The 21,269-nt window shown below is 38.8% G+C and overlaps 1 protein-coding gene across 2 annotated transcripts in view; it reads left to right on the forward strand.

Moving 5' to 3' along the window:
• Positions 1-21,269, forward strand: part of PKN2 (protein kinase N2) — a 62,307-nt gene that overhangs the window by 13,929 nt on the left and 27,109 nt on the right. Inside the window, exons 2-4 of one of the 2 annotated variants that reach the window (XM_083359309.1) lie at positions 10,373-10,673; positions 17,395-17,546; positions 19,090-19,207. In XM_083359309.1, the coding sequence (XP_083215435.1) occupies positions 10,373-10,673; positions 17,395-17,546; positions 19,090-19,207 (571 nt within the window). Of the gene's footprint in view, positions 1-10,372; positions 10,674-17,394; positions 17,547-19,089; positions 19,208-21,269 lie in introns of those variants that run through there. The other variant, XM_083359310.1, reaches the window with a different exon arrangement.

A 21,269-nucleotide genomic window follows, 5' to 3' on the forward strand; every position in this document is an offset into this window, starting at 1 on the left:
CCTTATCCTAAAAGTGGGACAATGGGTGAAAAGGTTGAAAAGCCCTACTCTACCCTACCCTAGTTCTCCAGAAAATTTTGATTTAGGAAGTGTTCTTATTGAAATTAACCTAGCTTAAGAAACCTTGTTAACTAGGAATGTGGTTTTTTTTAAATATAAAAATCATTTTTGGTTCCTTAAATTGCCTTAGAATCTCTGTGTTTAATTTTATCCTGCCTTTATTGGTTTTTATAAATAATTCAAGGCAGCAAACATATTTAATATTCTTTCCTTTTCTGAATTTATATATGTGTGTAAATAAAAAAAATGAAATCTACCATAATCTCTATTAATTTCAGACTAACTGTTTCCATAATGTTGATCTTTAGTATTACTGCATGAATTGGGCCATTGTAATCAAGGATATTGTTCTTGATTATTGTTTTCAGCAGAAATAGTTCCAAAATGTTTTTACTATACTCTATTTGAATATTATTTAGAGGAGACAAAATCCTTCTCAAAGGGTTTCAAAAGTGTTATCCACTGAGTGGGGGAAGGTATCAAATACAGGTGCCGCAAAGATCAGTTCTGGATCCTTTACACTTCAGCAGTTTGATGATTTGAAATTCTCTCCCGCGATTGGATTCAAGACTTTCTTAGGGATCGGTTACAAACAGTGAGGGTCGGGTCTGCTTTGTCCACCCCCCTGAAGCTTTGCACCGGCACGCCACAGGGCTGTGTGCTTAGCCCCTACCTGTACTCTTTATACACTTACGATTGTGTATCATCTGACCCATCCACTGCGATAATCAAGTTCGCAGATGATACAACTGTGGTGGGTCTTATTACAGGTGGGGATGAGACAGCATATAGGGCGGAGGTTCAAAAACTATCCATATGGTGTAGTAACAACAACTTGCACCTAAACATTGGCAAGACGAAAGAGATGGTGCTAGACTTCTGGAGAAAAAAGGAGGAACCTGCCCCACTTTACATCGGGGAGGACTGTGTGGAGAGAGTTTCCTCCTTTAAATTTCTGGGAGTCTACCTCTGTGAAGATCTGACCTGGAAAGTTAACACAACCCAGGTGGCTAGAAAGGCCCAACAGAGGCTTCACTTTCTTAGGGTCTTGCGGAAGAACAGGGTAGAACAACGGCTAATGACCCTCTTTTACCGGTCTACTATAGAGAGCGTCCTCTCGTATGGTATTGTGGTTTGGTATGCTGGTCTGACAGCCGCGGATAGGAAAGTATTACAGAGGGTAGTGAGCACAGCACAAGACATTGTGGGCTGTTCCCTGACACCACTGGATGACATCGCCAGGGCTCGTTGCCTTGGAAGAGTGAGGAAGATTCTCAGGGGTGACTCACACCCTGGACGGTATCTCTTTACTCTCCTACCATCCGGTAGGAGATATAGGAATATAGCCAGCCGTACCAACAGGCTGAAAAATAGCTTTTATCTGTGGGCTGTTAGGCTTTTAAATGGGACATAATCTCTGTGAACGTATGCAGAATTGACTTGGGAGGCCGGTGTGTGGTGTAGTTGGTTCACATGGTGTGGTAGGATGGAGGGTTTGTTGTCACTGTGTGTTGGGGGGAGAGAGCACGGGAGGAGGCTCAGCTAATCTCAATGTACACATGTTGTACTTTGACAATAAAGGTTTATTATATTTATTATTTGGATAAAGAAGTGAAACTTATGCTCATCAAAATATAAACCTGAATGGGTTATTGACATGCAGCAATAAAAAATGATATTGCTTTTATAGTTTGGCAAAATGGGCTGAAAATAGCATATCAAATTTCAGGAACAAGTTCCAAATTCTTCACTCAGGAAACAAAAAAGCATAGGATGGGTTATATCTGGCTTGGTAATAGTACTTGCAGAAGAGTAATTGCAAATTTAATATGAACCAGCAAGGACAATGAGGCTGAAAGAGCAGTACAATTTTGGGCTACATCAACAACGTATATTTTCCAGATAAGATAAGATAAGATAATCTTGTCATTTTTTACTGTGGGCACAATGGCGCACAACAAAAATGAAATTTAGTTGCCCGCTCTCAAAGTGAGACACATACATGACACCCCCCCAAAACATACTGCATACAACATATGTATAGACCCCTACCCCTACCTATACATAACAATATTAAATACTGTCCAACTTGAATATATAACGGAAGAAGGAAGCTTGAGAGTTCACAAGGTTAATGCTGTATGGAATGAAACTGTGACTGAATCCGGATGTTCTGCTACGGATACCACGAAGCCTCCTCCCAGATTGTGAAGAGCATGAGTAGTGTCCCAGATAATCTTACGGACCCTGTTCAAACAACGCTTCTGTACTATGTCCTGGATGGGAGGGAGGGAACTGCCAATGATCTTTTCGGCCATCCTCACCACTCTGCACCACCTTCCTGTCTGAAGCAGTGACACTTCCAAACCAGACTGTGATGCTGTATGACAGGATGCTCTCGATCGTCCCCACATAGAAAGTGGTCAGGACAGGGGAAGGAAGATGAGCTTTTCTCATGTGACACAGAAAGTACAGGTGCTGCTGTGCCCACTTCACCAGTTTCTCACTGTTGAGCTACCAAGCCAGCCTACTTGTTCACTGCACACTCAGGAATTTGATGCTGGTAACCATCTCCACAGGTGAATCATTAATGCACAGGGAAGTGTGGCTATGCCTGCCTTTTCTGAAATCGACAATGATTTCTTTGGTTTTACTGGTATTTAAAACTAGGCTGTTTTCCTTACACCAGTTCACCAATCCCTCAACCTCCTTGCCATAAACTTCCACATTGTCATCATGAATAAGACCCACTACTGTTGTATCGTCGGCGAACTTTACAATATGGTTGGTGGCAAACCTAGCACAACAGTCATGAGTCAACAGGGTGAACAGCAGCGGACTTAATAGAAGATAAATTTGTTCTCTTTTCTTTTGGTCAGCCCCCTTCAAGAACTATGTTCAGTTCTGAGCACCCCATTTTAAGAAAGATTCTAACTAATTGGAAAGGGTGCAAAGAATGACAATGCTGAGCAGAGAATTAGAAACGAAGCCATATAAAACGATTGAAGGAGTTTTGAGAACGGATACCTGGGGTGGCATAATAGCACTCTTCCAAAACATGAATAGATATTACCTAAGACAAGTTGATTTGTTTTCTATTGTTCTGAAATGCAGATCATGGAATAGTGAATATGAGCTTTAGGAAAGCTGATTCTAACTAAATGTTGGGAAAAAAGCAATGAGAGGAATTTGACAATAGAACCAATTACCTTGGTGGTGGGCTCCACCTCATTACGCATCTTCAGAGTAGAAAGCTATCTGGGATGCTTTAATTTGGATTTCTCCACAAAGAAGGGAGTCCATCTCAGCGGCCTAAATGCTGTGTTTATGATTATTCATGTTAAAGATTTATTGGTTGGTTTTGAACTTTCTAGAAATAATGTGCCGGAAATAGGCATTCTCTCTTCTCTTTCAGAGTTGCACTGCCGCATTGGACTTGATTTCAGCTTAATGTGCATTCACATCTTAGGGAAGGACGCTTTATAATTTAAAATAGAAATATAAAAAGGGAAATATATTTTGTTATGAGCTTTAAACAAAACGGTCTCGTTTGATCCTTTCTGTACATTTGGTGGAATAAAACTGAATGGTGCTCTAGCCAGGAAAAAAACATTGAGAATTTAGTTGCCACTTTCTTGTTTTTCAGCCAGGACCACAAGTAAGGGTGAGGTAGTGTCTATAATGCGTTGCTATCTCTTATCATTGAAATCAAAGAAAATCAGACAGCTGTCATTTCAATTTTAATAAATCATTTCCTTCACCAGTCTTTATATATAATCTCTTTTACTAATCTGACCTCCCATTTACTAAGCAATATAAGCAGATTTGATATGTATCTTCTTTTTGTAGCTGCTTACCAAATGCAAGCCTAGCAAAATAATTTGTGTGATTCTCTGCTGATTTTTCCCCTGCACATATTATAATAGTGTTGCTAGCTGCTGGTATTTCTTAATTACATAAGAGAATATTAATCTTACAACAACAAGACAGGCATAGAGTTTAACAGCTCATACCAATATTGTACTAATAGTACTATGTACAAAACCTCAGTAGGATTCACTGTGCACACTATCTATCTACAAAATGAAGCTTAATATAATCCATCCACACGAATCTTAGCTTTCTTTCATGAAAGTGGTTTTAAAAAGTAATTTATTAGTTAAACTCCAGGCATGCAGCTTTGTGGGATCTTCTTTTTTTCTGGCAATAACTAGTACTACTCAAAATTTTACATTACACATCTTAGCTAATCAGAACAGGAATATAACTGGGATCTGCTGCTATAGATTACTAGACTGTGGGGGGGTGGGGAAACTGGATTGTCACAAAACACAGTCCAGTGGCAGTGCTCAGAATGCTGAGAATACTCAAAATAATTATTTTTTTTCCCTGTTGGGGACAAAACATGTATTCTGAATTAGAAACAAACTCTCAAAAAACATGTTGGTTTCAAACTTAAGAATACATGAAATGTCTACCTCATGATTGGAACATTATGAATCCCCGTAGTTTAATGTGCTGTGCAAACCAAACCATTTATAATTTACTCCAAAGGGGGATAATTTTCCTTTCCTTCCTCTTGCCTATCTAGTTTTCAGTGCATAGAGAATAAAGCGCCTTGCAATACCGGCTTTCGATACCATCGACCATGGTATCTTGCTGCGGCGTCTCAGGGGATTGGGAGTGGGAGGCACGGTTCTTCGGTGGTTCTCCTCCTATCTCCTGGGACGTTCGCAGTCGGTGTTGGCAGGGGGGCAGAGATCGGCCCCTAGGTCTCTCGTTTGTGGAGTTCCTCAGGGGTCGGTTCTCTCGCCTCTCCTGTTCAACATCTACATGAAACCGCTGGGTGAGATCATTCGTGGTTTTGGAGTTGGGTATCATCAATATGCCGATGATACCCAACTTTTCTTTTCGACCCCAAACCACCCCAGTGATGCCCTCGCTGTGATGTCCCGTTGCCTGGAGGCGGTTCGGGTCTGGATGGGGAGGAACAGACTTCAGCTCAACCCTGACAAGACTGAGTGGCTGTGCATTCCGGCATCCCGGGACATTCAAAATGTTCCATCTCTTTCTATGGGGGGTGAGCTCTTACCCCCCGTGGATAGGGCTCGCAACTTGGGAGTCCTCCTAGATTCACGGCTTACCCTAGAAGATCATGTAGTGGCCGTGACTAGGGGGGCTTTTGCCCAGGTTCGCCTGGTGCGCCAGTTGCGGCCCTATCTGGACCGGGATGCCCTGTGTACGGTCACTCATGCGCTCGTGACCTCTCGCCTTGACTACTGTAATGCTCTCTACATGGGGCTTCCCTTGAAGACCACTCGGAAGCTCCAACTGGTACAGAATGCGGCCGCGAGAGTTGTCTTGGGAGTTTCCCGGTACTCCCATGTTACACCTTTGCTCCGCGAGCTGCATTGGTTACCAGTTGTCTTCCGGGTGAGGTTCAAGGTCTTGGTTATGATCTTTAAGTCCCTACATGGCATGGGTCCGGGGTACCTCGGGGACCACCTGCTGCCGGCTTCAACTCCCCTCCGCCCTGTGCGTTCCCACAGAGAGGGCCTCCTCAGGGTGCCTCCGGTCAGGGAATGCCGACTGGCGGCCCCCAGGGGGAGAGCCTTCTCTGTGGGTGCCCCGGCTTTGTGGAACCAACTGCCGGTGGAGCTCCGGACGGCATCGGACCTCCGAACTTTCCGTCGTGGTCTGAAGACCCATTTGTTTGAATTGGCCGGTCTGGCCTGATGGGGGAGCTGGGTTTTAAATTGTCATTTTAGATTGTATTATTGTTTTTTAATTGGGCATTGATTTAATCTTTGTTTTAACTTTTGTATAGTATTGTATTTTTATTTATATGCCCTGTGAACCGCCCTGAGTCCCCAGGGAGAAGGGCGGTATATAAATTAAATAAAACGTAAACGTAAAACGTAAACGTATTTCCCACTGCAGCCTTTGCCAACTCTGAGTGGATAACACTAAAATAAAATGTTTTATACACATTTATTTATTTATTTATTTATTTTAATTCCATTTATATCCCGCCCTTCTCCGAAGACTCAGGGCGGCTTACAAGCTTAGCAGTAGCCTTCATTCTATGTATATGCCTGCTTATTAGGGCTTTCACACACACCCCAAGCGGCATTATTACAAAGTCAGCTTAATTGCCCCCAACAATCTGGGTCCTCATTTTACCTACCTCGGAAGGATGGAAGGCTGAGTCAACCTTGAGCCTGGTGGGATGCCAACCTGCACTAATTGCAGGTAAGCACATAAACAACATATGAAATGTAGAAGGAAATGATTTGTTCTTAAAGGAAAATCTTAACCTTCTGTTTTCCTTGGTGTGCCAGTAAGTGATCTGATCATGGTTGAGGCTCTGTGAACTGAATGCAGCTTCATGGCCAGAAGCCCCAAAGCACTACTCTATATAAGTGGTATCTCATTTCCCACTTGATCTGTTCTTTTGCAAACCACATGATCCAATCTTTTCTAAACTGGACAAGTGAGTATAATATTTTGGAACCCATACTAGTTTAACAAATATAACAAATATTTGAAAGGTGGATTATTGATTTTGGGGTGGTGTATTTTTTATAATCAGGCATCCACTTCCGATAGATGTAAAATATACTCAGTAAATTTGTAAATTGTTTGGTTTTATTATACAAAGCTTTCCAAATATCTCACAGGTGATGCTTATCTGGATGACTCTAGCCTTTTCTGGTTACTAGATGAGTGGAAGCTATTGCAGAATTCACTAAATTCGGGGGGGGACGCTCAAATTTTCTTAAAACCCTTTATTCAAAAAGAGAAGGAGGGTGGATACAGTGAAAGGGGAAATGGACGAGCAGCACCCAAACTTACGTGTATGTATTTATGTATGGCGATATATTTGTTGACTTGTTTGTGGAAGAAATGGAAAAATAAAATTGAATATAGTAAAAAAAAATCAATCCATTTAGGATCAGCTTAAAAGCGCTTACTGATTTTATACAAAACGCGGGTAAATATTTTATTTAGAAAATCTGTTAATTTCTAAATCATTAGTTGGTGCAGTATTCCCTTCTTCCTTCTCTTTATGGTTACTGATTGTTTAACTTTCGACCAATGCAAAGTGAATGTGGAAAAAACTCATTTTCAAGATGGTCAGAAACTGAAGGGAGTTAAAAGAAAAACTAAATCACCAATATTTTCATTGTTTATTAGATTCATATCCCATTTTCCATTCAAGAACTTAAGATCAATTATCTGTCCTTCCTCCTAATACTATGAAGTGAAGTGTTCGGAAGGGTTTCCTCCCTTGGGATTTTTACAACTGAAAAAGCAATCTCCGTTTTTTTTCCCCCTCCCTCTTTAGGCATTTCTGTTTCTCTTCTGAGGTTAGCTGAAAGCCAGGTTAGGGGAAAGCCCCGTCTTCAAAGCCAGCAGCAACAAGGCTAGATCTAGTAATTTGGAAAGGAAGACAGTGTCAGTGAAGCTACTTGTAACATACATTCTGATTTATCTTATGAACTGAGATAGATATAGGGCAGACATGTCAAACACAAGGCCCGGGGGCCAGATCCGGCCCGCGAAGTGGTTTCATGCGGCCCGCAAAGCCATCCTGGAAACAGTGAGGGAACGGCCCCCACTGCCTTGCCCCTGGCCCAGAGACCCTCCTCCTGCCAGAGACCCTCAGATCTGTCCCACTCCTGCCCGGGCCCCCCTAGGCACCCTTGATGCGAACGATGTTGAGCTGGCCACGCCCACCCAGTAGGCCATACACACTCTAGCCACGCCCACCCAGTAGGCCATGCCCACCCAGGCCACACCCACCCAGCCCCCTGAGGGCAACCCCAATGCTGATGCGGCCCTCAATGTAATTGAGTTTGACACCCCTGATATAGGGCATGTGAGATCAGGTGGCTCAGAAAAAAAATTAGTCCTTCAGTAGACAGCCGCTGTTTCTTCTTCAGAAAACCATTTTTCTTTTCTTTTCTTTTCTTTTTTTTTCTTTTCTTTCCAGCCTTCAGATTAAGCATAGAAAGGGATCTGCCATTTTCTTACCGGAAAACCAGCTGCTCTGAAAAAAGGTTTCCTTCGGAATAAAGTGCCTAGTGGGAGATAACAGAGCTTGCTATATTTGGGAATTGCAAGGGGGTGTAGCAAAGTTTTGAGAAGAGGGTTTGGAGGCCTCGTTGGAATCAGCAGGAGGTCCAAGCCATATACAAACAACTTTTTCTTTTTTTAAAAAAAAAAACTGCAACAGTTGTCAAGATAAAGTTCAAACCACTACATTAGATTAAATTTTACAAATAATGTAGCATTACAGACTACGTGATAGAAAATACCATGGCTTTGGAAAGAATTTTAGTAATAGAAGAATAATGGTTTTCTCCTTAGCTACTTGCTATATTTATAATTTGTTTTATAATTTCTCATTCATTCTCACCGGAATGTCAAACTACCTCAACATATTCTTTCATGTGTTACTCTGTTTTGTATGTACATTAATTCAGTGCCCATTAATTTTTGATCCCGTCTCTTCTTATTTTATCACACATGTTTTTCTAAGGGCTCAATTACCAAAATATTCAACTTTTTACATTTCACCTAACATTCCCAATTCACACTTACGTATTTTGAAAGGACAGAAGCACACCCTTCCACACGTTATACTTCTTTCAACAAACTTTCAATCTTCACAGTCTTCCTTACGTTATCCATTAACTTTTTTATATTGTTTGTATGTTTAAAAATTCTGCATCCATTTCCATGCTTTTAGTAAACATTCTATCAAGGGCACAAATTGCTCTTCTTTTTCATCATTTATGTATAATTTCCCCAATATTTACTCAATTTTCTCTGTTAAACTCAGTTACCCTCCCCTTTGATAACAATACTTTAAATTTTCAGATCTGCACTTTCGGCACGTTGTTCCAACATATAATCTATCTAACATTTGCTAGAATTATTTAGGGTTGTGAGCTTAACAACATGAGATCATTTGTATACAAAAGTATACATGCATTTAAATCCCAACCAACACCCTTCAAACATCAGCAGAAGCATTCTTTATGCATTTTTCCATAAATACATTAAACTCTCAAGGGGATGTTCCTTATCTTGCCGCCTGTTGAATCATTCTCTAAGCATTTCACTTATTCTTACACAATTCTTACAGTGCATCATATACACTTATACAGTATTCAGCAAGCAACCTTCACATTCTTGCAGACAATTCTGTAATTCAAACTTATGTACGTTATTTTGTACTTCTTTTAAATCAACAAATGGTCAAACATCCTGCTGTATAAAAAATGCAGTAGTAGCTCAAGTGACATATTACTATTAAGTAGACCAGTGAGTAACTTGTAATAGTACAAGATTATATGTGTGCTTGCTTTTCCTAATCAGATTTGATCTCATTACCAACCAGCTTATAAAGTGGTTTATTTTTATTTAGGATTTGGACTTCAGCTCTTAGTTTAATTATCTGTTTTGACAGGAAGTGTTTTGAACATTGTGGAATCAGTATTAAATGGACCAATGGATAATTGACATCTGAAAAATATGGCAAGTTTCACCAATGTCTTATAATAACTCTAGACTGCATTTGTTATCTGTAAGTGTGTGTATGTGCTCATACAGTTAGAAGGAAGATGAAAGAATGAATTGTCTATAAAAATGGTTTTTGTCTTTGTAATATATAAATGAGATAAAACTACAGATACACATAATTATGTATGATTGGGGTTATCTACAAAAACAAGTAATAGCCAAATATCTTTGGTTAGTCCATATATGTGACTTACTAGGCATAGATACTGAAATATCTTGATATTCAGTTGTAATTTTTGTTCCAAACTGACTTAAAAAAGTTTTATAAAATTGAGTACATGTGACTTTATATTTCAGGAGAAAAAGAAAAAATATGAACCTTTTAATACATTAATAGTACACAGTATAATTGCTTAAGTTTATTTCCCAACAAGTATTAAAGCTGATATGGTATACACATTTAACTAGGAAAAGTTCTCAGGTAATTCAGTGGGACTTAGTTTTGAATATGTGTAGGATTGATTGTATTCTTAAAGCTGTGGTTGTCAGGGTTATTAAAATAAAATTCCTGTGTTGCAAATCTTGTGGAATTTTAAGGCATTTAGGTTAAAAACAGACATACAACATATTCTCTAAATCCGACATTTATATTAGTGTTGTTAGTCAGCATATGAAGCTCTGTGACTTTTGGGTAAAGAATGTCTGAAAACAAATGAATAGTAGACATTCACATAGTTTTGCAAACTAGCGAATTAACATTATATTTTTCTGCTTAATATAGGGAGATGTGCGAAATATCATTGTTCCTGAGAACGTGAACATTGGACAGAAATTGGACTATTCGGACACAATGGTACAACAGAATTTGGATGAAGTGAAGGACCAAATTAAACGGGAAATAAGGAAGGAACTTAAAATCAAAGAAGGAGCAGAAAACCTCAGGAAGGTCACTACAGATAAAAAAAACTTGGCTTATGTAGATAACATTTTGAAAAAATCAAACAAGAAGCTAGAGGAATTGCATCATAAATTACAGGAATTAAATGCTCACATTGTGGTAGCAGAACCTGAAGATGTTACAGGTATGCAACTGTTTTTCTTTTTTTCTTTTTGACAAAGGCCTTAATTTAGGTGAAAACAGATGCCTTCTTTAGTGTTTTGAATATATTATTCCTATACATTTTACCTGCTTTTAAATATTGTAGATTTTAGCAACATTTGCAATTCATTACTTGCAGATGTTTGTACATAAAAAAGTGGTCATCCTCATGTCTGCTTAGTTATATGTAGAAACGTCAGAATTTGGAATGTTCAGGCCATCTGCTTGTGGTTAACTCTCTTCTGTATCATTATTTATGCCTTTTATTAAATATATCTGATACTTCTCTACCAAAGCATTTCAAAGTGGTTATCAGCAAAAAGAGCAGAATACTTCAAAACAATAAAATGCTATATATATATATATATATATATATATATATATATATATATATATATATATATATATATATATATATATATATATATATATATATATATATATATATATGGCTTTATGCTTTCGCCATTTATGCTGGCCAAAGAGGCTACTAGAATATGTTATATTTGGTGCCTCCAGAATTTCAGAGGAGAAAGTGTTCTAGAATGAGATGCCACCACAGAGAACAGTTCTTTAAATATGATTTGAGAGATTATGCTTGTAAATCTTAAAAATATGCTTAGCTATGATATAATATTAAAAGCAAAATTTAGAAGAATGATGGGAATTCATCTTGTGCTAATTATAGTTCTGTATTTCAGTTACCAGGTCTATAATTTGATGGCTTGAATGATATGCAGAATATTTTTTACTCCATAGTATTTCCCCCTAAAATGGAATTTTAGTTCTGCAGTCTTGTTCCCTGACTACATTATGTTAATTTGCTGTAATACAATATGATAGAAATGCTACTGTTTTCCTTACATTCATCATTTAGTCAAGTTTTTGATACTGAAAATCAATAGTTGCAGAACTTCAGCATTTGAGTAAACTGCTTTTCTACAAATTCTGATTTTTTTATTTTTATACTTGTAAAGTTCATTGTTGAATCTATAGGTAGTCCTCAACTTATGAACAGTCATTTAATCACCGTTCACTAAACTAAACGAGTTAGGATGGACTCACCCAAATGTGTCGACTACTTGATTTCAATATTAAAACAGTTACACAAATACACTCTCGTAATCATGTGATCATATTTTGGGCACCTGGCAGTTGACTCACCTTTTGGCTGTTTATATATTTTTGACTTTTTTGCCAGTTTGCAGCAGTTATTTCCAGCAAAAACGCCCATTGGGTAAAATTGATTTGCTTAACAACCACGGCATTCATTTAATGACTGCGGCAAAATTGTCATATGCTCAAATCTGATTATGTGCTTAATCACCACAATCACTTAACAACTGTAATTCTGGGCTCAATTACAGGAGTAAGTTGAGGAGTAACTAATATATTATTAAGTAAATATCATTAACTTTGGAATTGCCCAAATTTCATACTTCTTTTTACTGTGGCATGCTGGTAGGATGAGGTTATTTTTCTGCGAGCTAAGACAACAGTGTCTTTTGGGATTTACCTCAATATTCCAATCCGTATTCCATGGTGAGAAAAGCAGGAACTCATGGTGTGCTGACAGATTAGCAGTCTAAAACATTTATACTCTTAGCCAAACAGCTATACTTGATGCTTTCTGCCATAAAGATTAGTATAAATGATGATAACATTAAAGATGAAGTGATAAGCGCCATAGTGGTACAGTGGTTAGAAAGCAGTATTGCAAGCTAATACTGCCAGGAGTTCGATTCTGACCGGCTCAAGGTTAACTCAAGTCTTCCATCCTTCTGAGGTTGGTAAAAGGAAGACCCAGATTGTTGGAAGGGCAATATGCTGACTCTGTAAACTGCTTAGAGGGGGCTGTAAAGCACTATGAAGCAGTACATAAGTCTAAGTGCTATTGCTATACTGGTGATAACCTAAAACTGGTATTGGCAAAAATTACTTAAAATTGGCAATACTAGGGTTACCTTGAAGTTAAAATATAGCACTTTGTTCTTTCTTCATTATAGTGTTGTAATACCTTCCCAATTTACAGTTGCTGTAGGTTTCAAGATCAGATTTTCACCTTTTTTGTTAAATCACTGAGATTTGATTTGGAAGAGCGTCAGTGTCACTCTCACTGAATTCTGTCCTATAGCAGCTTTGATCTCTAGATGGTGGAGGTAGTGTCAAGGATGGTCTAATGGCAACGCATGGTCTTGCCATGTATGCGGTGATCAGTATAATGTTGGCCTAGTGGGACAGTTAGCAACCTGCTTGTGTAGTTCATTTTGCTGCATTGTCACGCTTCTCCTTGACTTCTTGGCACTTACTATAGGGCTGGGCTTTGGGTAATGAAGAATTTAAACTTCCATATGTGTGAAGAAGGTTTTTGGGAAAGTTTAGGAGTCCATCATGGGATGGAAATGCCATTACACTTTGGGTCTGGGTTTTAGGTCCCATCAGCTGATTGGTAATCTGAAATTGGAAGGTAGAAGAATGAGTCCTTTGGCATAGTCAGATCAGATTGCTCTGAGATTTGTCACCCCAGAATGCTTCTGCTCAATGGGTAGACCAGGTAAGAGGTCATTTTGGAAGTGGAAGACATAAGTAACCAGGCTGAAATTTTCTGACCTGGATCCCACATGGGCAAGATCAGAAGAGGTGACTGTGATCAAATATTGCAGTGGAGAAACAGCTTGAAACTGAACCAAGCACAACATTGTCCATTTAAAATTTTGGTCAGATCTAGTGTTGTCTCTTGATAATGTGGCACTGGAATAGTAAGTTAATTCTATATTTAATATATTTTATTTTGAATTTGGCTGGATGGAGTCACTGAAGCAGTAGGCGTGAGCTTAAATGGACTCCAGAAGACGGTAGAGGACAGGAAGGCCTGGAGGAACGTTGTCCATAGGGTCGCGATGGGTCGGACACAACTTCGCAGCTAACAACAACATTTTGAATTGTTTGCATTGATTGAATTGTTACTGTTGTATATGTTCCTTCCTATTACTTCATTGTTTCATTTTATATTTAAAATGAAATATGGATAGCAATAGCACTTAAGACTTATATACTGCTCTGTAGTGCTTTACAGCCCGTGTTTACAGAGTCAGCATACTGCTTCCCAGCAATCTGGGTCCTAATTTTACCAACCTCTGAAGGATGGAAGACTTTGTTGACCGTGAGCCGGTCAGGGTGGAGGGAATCGAACTCCTGGCAACGTGAGCAGAGTTAGCCTGCAATACTGCATTCTGACCTCTGTGCCAAAATGGGCCCATGTGGTCAATGTTTTGTAAACTGCTGGATGGATGTTGTTAATGTTTTTGTAAACTGCTGTGAATCTCTATTGCTTTGGCAGAATATAAATGAAATGAAATGAAATAATTACTACTCAGCACTCTAGATTGGTACTCATTTAGAAACCAGAATTGGGACTGGCAACACAGTTATTAAGTAAAGCTGTCCCTAGGTGAACAATCACATGATCACAACTATGCTTACAATTATACTTCAGTTTTCTTTTGCCTTACAAAAGGGTAAGCCCTCAAACAAAGATTTCTGGAACCCAGCTCACAAGGCTTCAGGGAAAGGGGGCAAATTTTACAGCCTTTTCCCCACTCCTGCCCTTTGGAATGCTCACCCTGGCATTAGGGTAATTAGCAAGAAGAGAATTGATGTTTGTATTTAGCTTTATTGGAAGAGGAGGGATTACAAGAGAGTAAGCAGGCACACAATGGTGAATACACATAGAAAGCAAACCAGCATATTTGTAGATGATAATTATCAGATATCCAATTGCGATATACATAGCGTTGACTGTTTGCCTATTGGGCTCAGGACTGCAAGCCCTTTGTGTGAAATTGATTAGGGTTTTTCAGTGTCAGGCAGCACTGACAGCCGGTGGGAGGACTTTAATCAATTAAGGTCACAGCTGAGGTTGTTAACGTGCAGTTATTTATTTTACCTTCAAGTTAGTCTTGGTATAAACATGGATAAGGCTGTGCAGTCTTTTTGCTAACATGATTCAGCAGTGGCTTGCCTTTACCTTGTCGAGGCTAAGAGAGAGTGACTCCCTCAGTCACCCAGCAGGCTCTGTGCCTAAGGGAGAACTAGAAGTCGTAGTCTTTGGCTTTCTATCTCAGGGTCTTTATAAGCACTACACCAGATAGCTTATGTATATTGCAATTGGATATCTGATGATTATCATCTCAAAATATTCTGGTTTGCTTTCTAATTTGAAGCCTTGCCTTCCGTTTATTTTTTTTGTGCCTCAAGGACATGTAGAGACAACCTTCCAAAGTTTTATGTATATTTATTTTCCTATTTCTTTGATTACTGAATCAAGTATAATGTGTTGTGTATATGTGATTAATACCAGTAAATGTTTGTGTGTGTTTGGGTTAAGGAGACTTTAAGGAGTCTTTAAGGAGTAATGATAAACAACACACAATCATACTCTCATATATATCTATTTTCAAATCTTTTTTTAAAAAAAGATTTGAAAAACACAGTAAAATATAAAATAATATAAGTAAATCTGATAAATAGATAAAGACAGGCATAATCACTAGTTGTTTCTCAGACCACATACTATCCATGACATTGCAATCAATATTTACCTATCTTAAAATTTATCCATTTCCCCATTTTTAGTACGCAGCTTACAAAGTGCAAAGATTCACTCAGTTGCTCAAGTTTTTTGGCATTTGTATATAACAGGGGTCTTCGAACCTGGTCCTTTTATGATTTGTGGACTTCAACTCCCAGAATTCCTCAGCCAGGGCCAAGTTTGAAGACCCCTGCACTAGACAAAGAAATCAATTCTCTCCCCCCCCCTCCCATTTTCCTTCATTCTTTTTGCAAGTTAATTTGTTTGCATGCAAAACAGACTTGCTATAGTTTTACTTTAATTCTAGTTCCTTTCCCTTTTTTTCCCATATTCACATCAAGACCTATTCTTGCTTATTACTAATTGAAAAACTTTACACTAACTTTTCCTTCTAGGATCCAGCATTCCTAAACTAAGCTGATTGTTCATAACTTCCTTCAAATCTCTTAAAAGGTAAAACCCCCCAACAAGGAGATTCGCAACCAACTCCTGTTGTAAAGGGGAATTATCAGCAATTAAGATCATTCAAAGATTTGTCTGTGAGTTTTTATCCTGAGGCCTCAGAAGGAATATTTAACTAAGGCCCTGTTAACTATGTAAACTAATAAAAACAGAAGTGCTCATGTTTTGGTATAATATTTTTTATGCACAACAAACTACAGTGCCTTCCCACTCCATAACATGATTTCAAAACAGCTTTACAACACTTCCAAGCGCCAACAGAGTGACATGAATATTTAAATAATATATCTAGATGTTCTGCCTGTAAGTAATCAATAATTTAATTGGTCCGTTACTCCGCATTTGCAAATCCACCTGCTTGATAAAATGTATTTGTAACCACAATATTAGCGGTGTTTTCATGATCATTTGCAGGCACACACAGAGTCTAAACATTTGAATGCACTTTCCAAACTGAGATTTTAGCATTTGCTAATTCAGTGTTTGCCTCAACTTTGTAGAACATAACTTCCATGAATAATGAGAACTGACTATATATGGAGACTTTGGAAGTGCTCCCATAATGGTGAACGTTCATTAATTACTAAACATAATTTAATAGTAATTTGCTAACAATGATATAAAAGAACTAAGATAAATGGGTACCGCATTATAATTTGTAAAATCATAACTAGTTCTGTTTTTGCTTTCTTAAAGTAACTTCTTCAAAGCTACTTATAATCAAGAACAGGGGTGTCAAACTGCTGGCCCGCGGGCTGGATACATCATGCCAACACCACGCCCACCCCATTGCCGGCAATGGAAAAAAAGTTGCCATACGTCGCGACATGTCACGTGACATTGCGAGTTTGACATCCCTGATCAAGATATACTATGTATGTGTGTTAATGAGAATTTCAATGGATGATTGATTAAAGTAAAACTATAGTTTCCCTTTTAAGTAATCAGTGCTTCCTTCTTAGGCCACAAGGTAGCAATATCAAGCCAATGAGAACTCATATACCTTCAATATATCATTTGCTATCCTGTAAGCTTCCTGTACCATGTTTTTTTAATAAATATTTTAAGTATTTTTTTAAAAAACTGAACAGAAAGTTAACTTGTTCCAAAATAAAACATTTTGCAACAATACCGTTGCAACCCTCAGTAATCCCACTGGTATAGTGGAGACAGTCATGAGGGGCTAATACATCTTTGTGAGAGTTTCCATTAGAATATTGTATGATCAAAACTTCACTTAAAGTTATTTCTTTCTTTTGCATTATAAAGTTTTTAGTTGAAATGCCTAAATAATAATAATTTGGTAGCCAAATTATTCCTGTAGGGGATTTTTTAAAATAAATATTTTAATTGACTAGCAAAAGTTTTGTAAAATGGCTGTTTTAGATAACTAAAACAAGAGATTGTTTCATAGAACTATTGTTGTACTGCCTTAGTTTTACATGAATAGTTTGTACAAAATAGCCCTCATTTGAGAAATGGAAAGTAACTACACCAGATAGAAAATATGAACAGTATTAGGACAAAGATATTAACAGCTTAAAGGGTACTGTAAAATTGATATTTTGACTGATACAAACTTAATGCATTCCTTTTGTTGTAGAGTATTATTTAGAAAAATTGATGATGGGCATTTGTTTCAAATTTACAGATTGTCCCAGAACACCAGATACACCAAATAGTGATCCTCGCTTTCCTACTAATAACAGATTAATTGCCTTAAAGAAACAGTTAAATATAGAATTGAAAGTAAAGCAAGGAGCAGAAAATATGATTCAAATGTATTCAAATGGTCCATCAAAGGTAAGACCTATTAGCTCACACAGTTAATAAGGTTTTCAGATGAGGGATTTAAAACTTTACAGTCAAGATAGACGATATAAATAGATCCGTACCAGAGTAATGGATAATTTCCTATCCTGTTGCTGATTACAAATAATGTATGTTTGAATTCAGTAATACACTGTTTAATTTTCATGTTGTTACATGAAAATGTTAGAGGTTGTTACATTTTCAGTATCTGACATTACAGAGTGGCCATTTGGGAAGATATAGAAATCATTATATGCTATGTTTAAAAGTCAGTTTCTAAGCATATCAGATATTTTGTTGGTATCTATTTGTACCAAGGGGGAGTTTCTGCTTCTTTTGACAGGATGTGTTAGCCATAGATCATCTAGGGTTATGATACAATTTCCACAACCTCCAGTAATATGCTCTGATAACATTACTAGTAAATCATATTTGGAAATATTGTTTCTATGCCAAACCATGGAATGGTGTTTATCAGCAATCATAAATAGGAATTTGGTTTTGGCATGTAGAGCGTGAACTACAGAAATGTAGATTTCTACAACAGAATCGAATGGATTACGGTGACAGAGAGTTGACAGTTTGAATTGCTTCTTGATGGTTCACTGACCTTTCTGAAAATCAATTTGTAGCTTTCCAGACACTTTCAGTTATATGTTAAATTACATTGTTAATCTTGTTGCTGAGCTACTAACATTGAAGAAAACTTCTTCAAGTCCTTTCCATTACCTTCCATTTTTAAACTGTGTATGTGTTGTGTGACAGAAAGGGAAAGAGTAGCTTTTTAAAGATTTTTTTCCCTTCATTTGTATAAATGCTCTCAGTATTATATACTACAAATAAATGCTGACAGCATTCTAGTAAAAATCCTGACAATTTCTTTTTGGTTCTGTCTCTTAGAGGCTGCATTATTCTATTTGCTGTAGTGCTCTAATTTCTACATTAGTCTAAATCAGACATGTCAAACACAAGGCCGGGGGGCCAGATCCGGCCCGCGAAGTGGTTTCATGCGGCCCGTGAAGCCATCCTGGAAACAGTGAGGGAACGGCCCCCACTGCCTTGGCCCTGGCCCAGAAACCCTCAGATCTGTCCCACTCCTGCCCAGGCCCCCATAGGCACCCTTGATGCGAACGATGTAGAGCTGGCCACACCCACCCAGTAGGCCATATGCACTCTAGCCATGCCCACCCAGTAGGCCACGCCCACCTTGGCCATACTCACCCGGCCCCCTGAGGGCAACCACAATGCTGATGCGGCCCTCAATGAAATTGAGTTTGACACCCCGGTCTAGATGAAATAAAAATAATAAAAGAAATTTAAATAACAAGGGTGTATTTAATGCCTATGCCCAATACATCCAAAATTTAAATAAAATGTATTGGTAGTCATTGCACATTAGTTTTCAAACCATAATGATTTCTGAATCTTGTTTAGTTTGTCAGAATTCATATTCTGAAAAGACAATGTGAATTGTACTTGAAACTCATTGGGGAATTCAAATTTTAGTATCGCATAACTTTTTTTCTTTTTTTAGGATAGAAAACTGCTCGCAACAGCTCAACAGATGCTTCATGACAGCAAGACAAAAATTGAAGTTATAAGGATGCAGATTCTTCAAGCAGTGCAGACTAATGAATTGGCTTTTGATAATGGTGAAACATTAGAGAGAAAACCTTCCACTAAAATCTTTCTAGAATCTTCTAACTCAAAACTCTCATGGAACTTTTTTTTTAAAAAGTCCCAAGTCATGACCTCTCCCACACTACTACAAGGCCAGATCAATGCTCAGTCAGTCTTTCTCTTCCCCCCTTAGTCTAGGAATCTGTACTACAGTTTAACATAAGATATTCTGAAAAGGCTCATTAACCAGGCTCCTGTATTCTTCTTCTACAAGTGGTTTACAAACATGGGTATGCGCACAACGCCTTGAGCAACTCCTAACTTCCTGCCTGTTTTGACTCCCTGTGGCTCATGTCAAATCCCTAATGTTGTCATATGAATCCCATTTTTGTAGGAATGTCTCTGGACTGCTCAGAACTCTCTGTGTTCTTACTCCTCATTCTGGATAATGTTTATGCAGAATAGATTATTCCGTGGGGTGTGGGGGAGGGAAGGGAATTCCTCTTATGAGTGTAAGCTTTCCATACATACCTCATTAACAGTTTAAATGTTCTTATTTATATTGTTTGTTATTTACTAAACAAACTTACATAGCTGCCAGAAGAAACTGGGCAATGAACAGAATAGAACTACAATACAGTAAAAACAGCAAGCCATTTAAAATAAGAAACAACATTGAAGGCCCAGTAAAACGTGCATTCTTCCACCAGCCACTCCATGCCAGGTCCATTAGTATCCTGGCCCAAGTGCCTGGTGGAAAACACAAATCTGAAAGCCAACAGGGTCGTATCTCCAGGGCAAGGCTGTTCTACTGTATAAGGCAGACATGTCAAACACAAGGCCCGGGGGCCAGATCCGGCCCGCGAAGTGGTTTCATGCGGCCCGCGAAGCCATCCTGGAAACAGTGAGGGAACGGCCCCCACGGCCTTGGCCCTGGCCCAGAGACCCTCCTTCTGCCAGAGACCCTCAGATCTCTCCCACTCCTGCCCAGGCCCCTATAGGCACCCTTGATGCGAACGATGTAGAGCTGGCCACGCCCACCCAGTAGGCCATATGCACTCTAGCCACACCCACCCAGAAGGCCACACCCACCTGGCCCCCTGAGGGCAACCGCAATGCTGATGCGGCCCTCAGTGAAATTGAGTTTGACACCCCTGGTATAAGGCAAGTACCGTAACAGAAAAGCATGCTTCTGAGGCCTCCAGGATCTGAAGTATGCCCAGCCTGCCAGATCTAGTAGGATAAGCAGAAACCATTGGGCTGTCCCACAAGTAACTCTCCCCCATTCCAAGTGAGAGTTTTAAAAGGTATGCATACCTAGTACATTTGGATGTCATGTGACAAATCCATCAATCAGTAGGCTTGGGTAAGGGTGCTATTGGCTTGCGACTGTTTCTCCTAGATGAGTCAGTGCTGTGAGAAATCCTATTTAAACTAGCCTAGGAAAGATGGACTAATAACACTGCTGAAAGATTTCTGAATACTCGGAATCCTTTTTATACGTTGCATGTCAAAGATGGTTTCCATCTGTTGCAGCCAGCTGAATCAAGACAGGTGTGAATTACTGAAAAAGCGACACCATTGTATATTGTTGTCACTAAATATAACAAGCATAACTAAAGGGCCAAGAATAGAAACTTAAGAAGGAATAAAGACACTAGTTTTTTTTGTTAAATAAAGGGAATTGAAAGGCCAGTAGTTTATGCTAGATGTAAACGATTGCTAGGAGAGGAAGACAGAAAAAGTAGAAGATAGGGAGTTGTCAAAAAAAAAAAAAGCAGTTTATCCAGTTTAGAAACTGGGAGACCGTGAATTCTAGTCCCGCCTTAGGCACAAAGGCAGATGAATAACCTCGGACCACTCACACTCAACCCTAGGAAGAAGGAGGCAGTGGCAAACCACTTCCGAAATCTTGCCAAGAAAAATGCAGAGACTTGTCCAGGCAGTCACCAGGAATCAGTACTGACTCAAAGGCACATGCACACACACAACGATATTATCCTGTGCTCGTATAGTTATTCCGTAGTGTGCAGGTAAAAAGGTCTCTCCTGTTCAAATGTATAGGTGTTCGTCTGTATGTGAAACCCCTTCATG

This window comes from Vipera ursinii (genome assembly GCF_947247035.1).
Source record: "Vipera ursinii genome assembly, chromosome: 3".
Taxonomy (NCBI): domain Eukaryota; kingdom Metazoa; phylum Chordata; class Lepidosauria; order Squamata; family Viperidae; genus Vipera; species Vipera ursinii.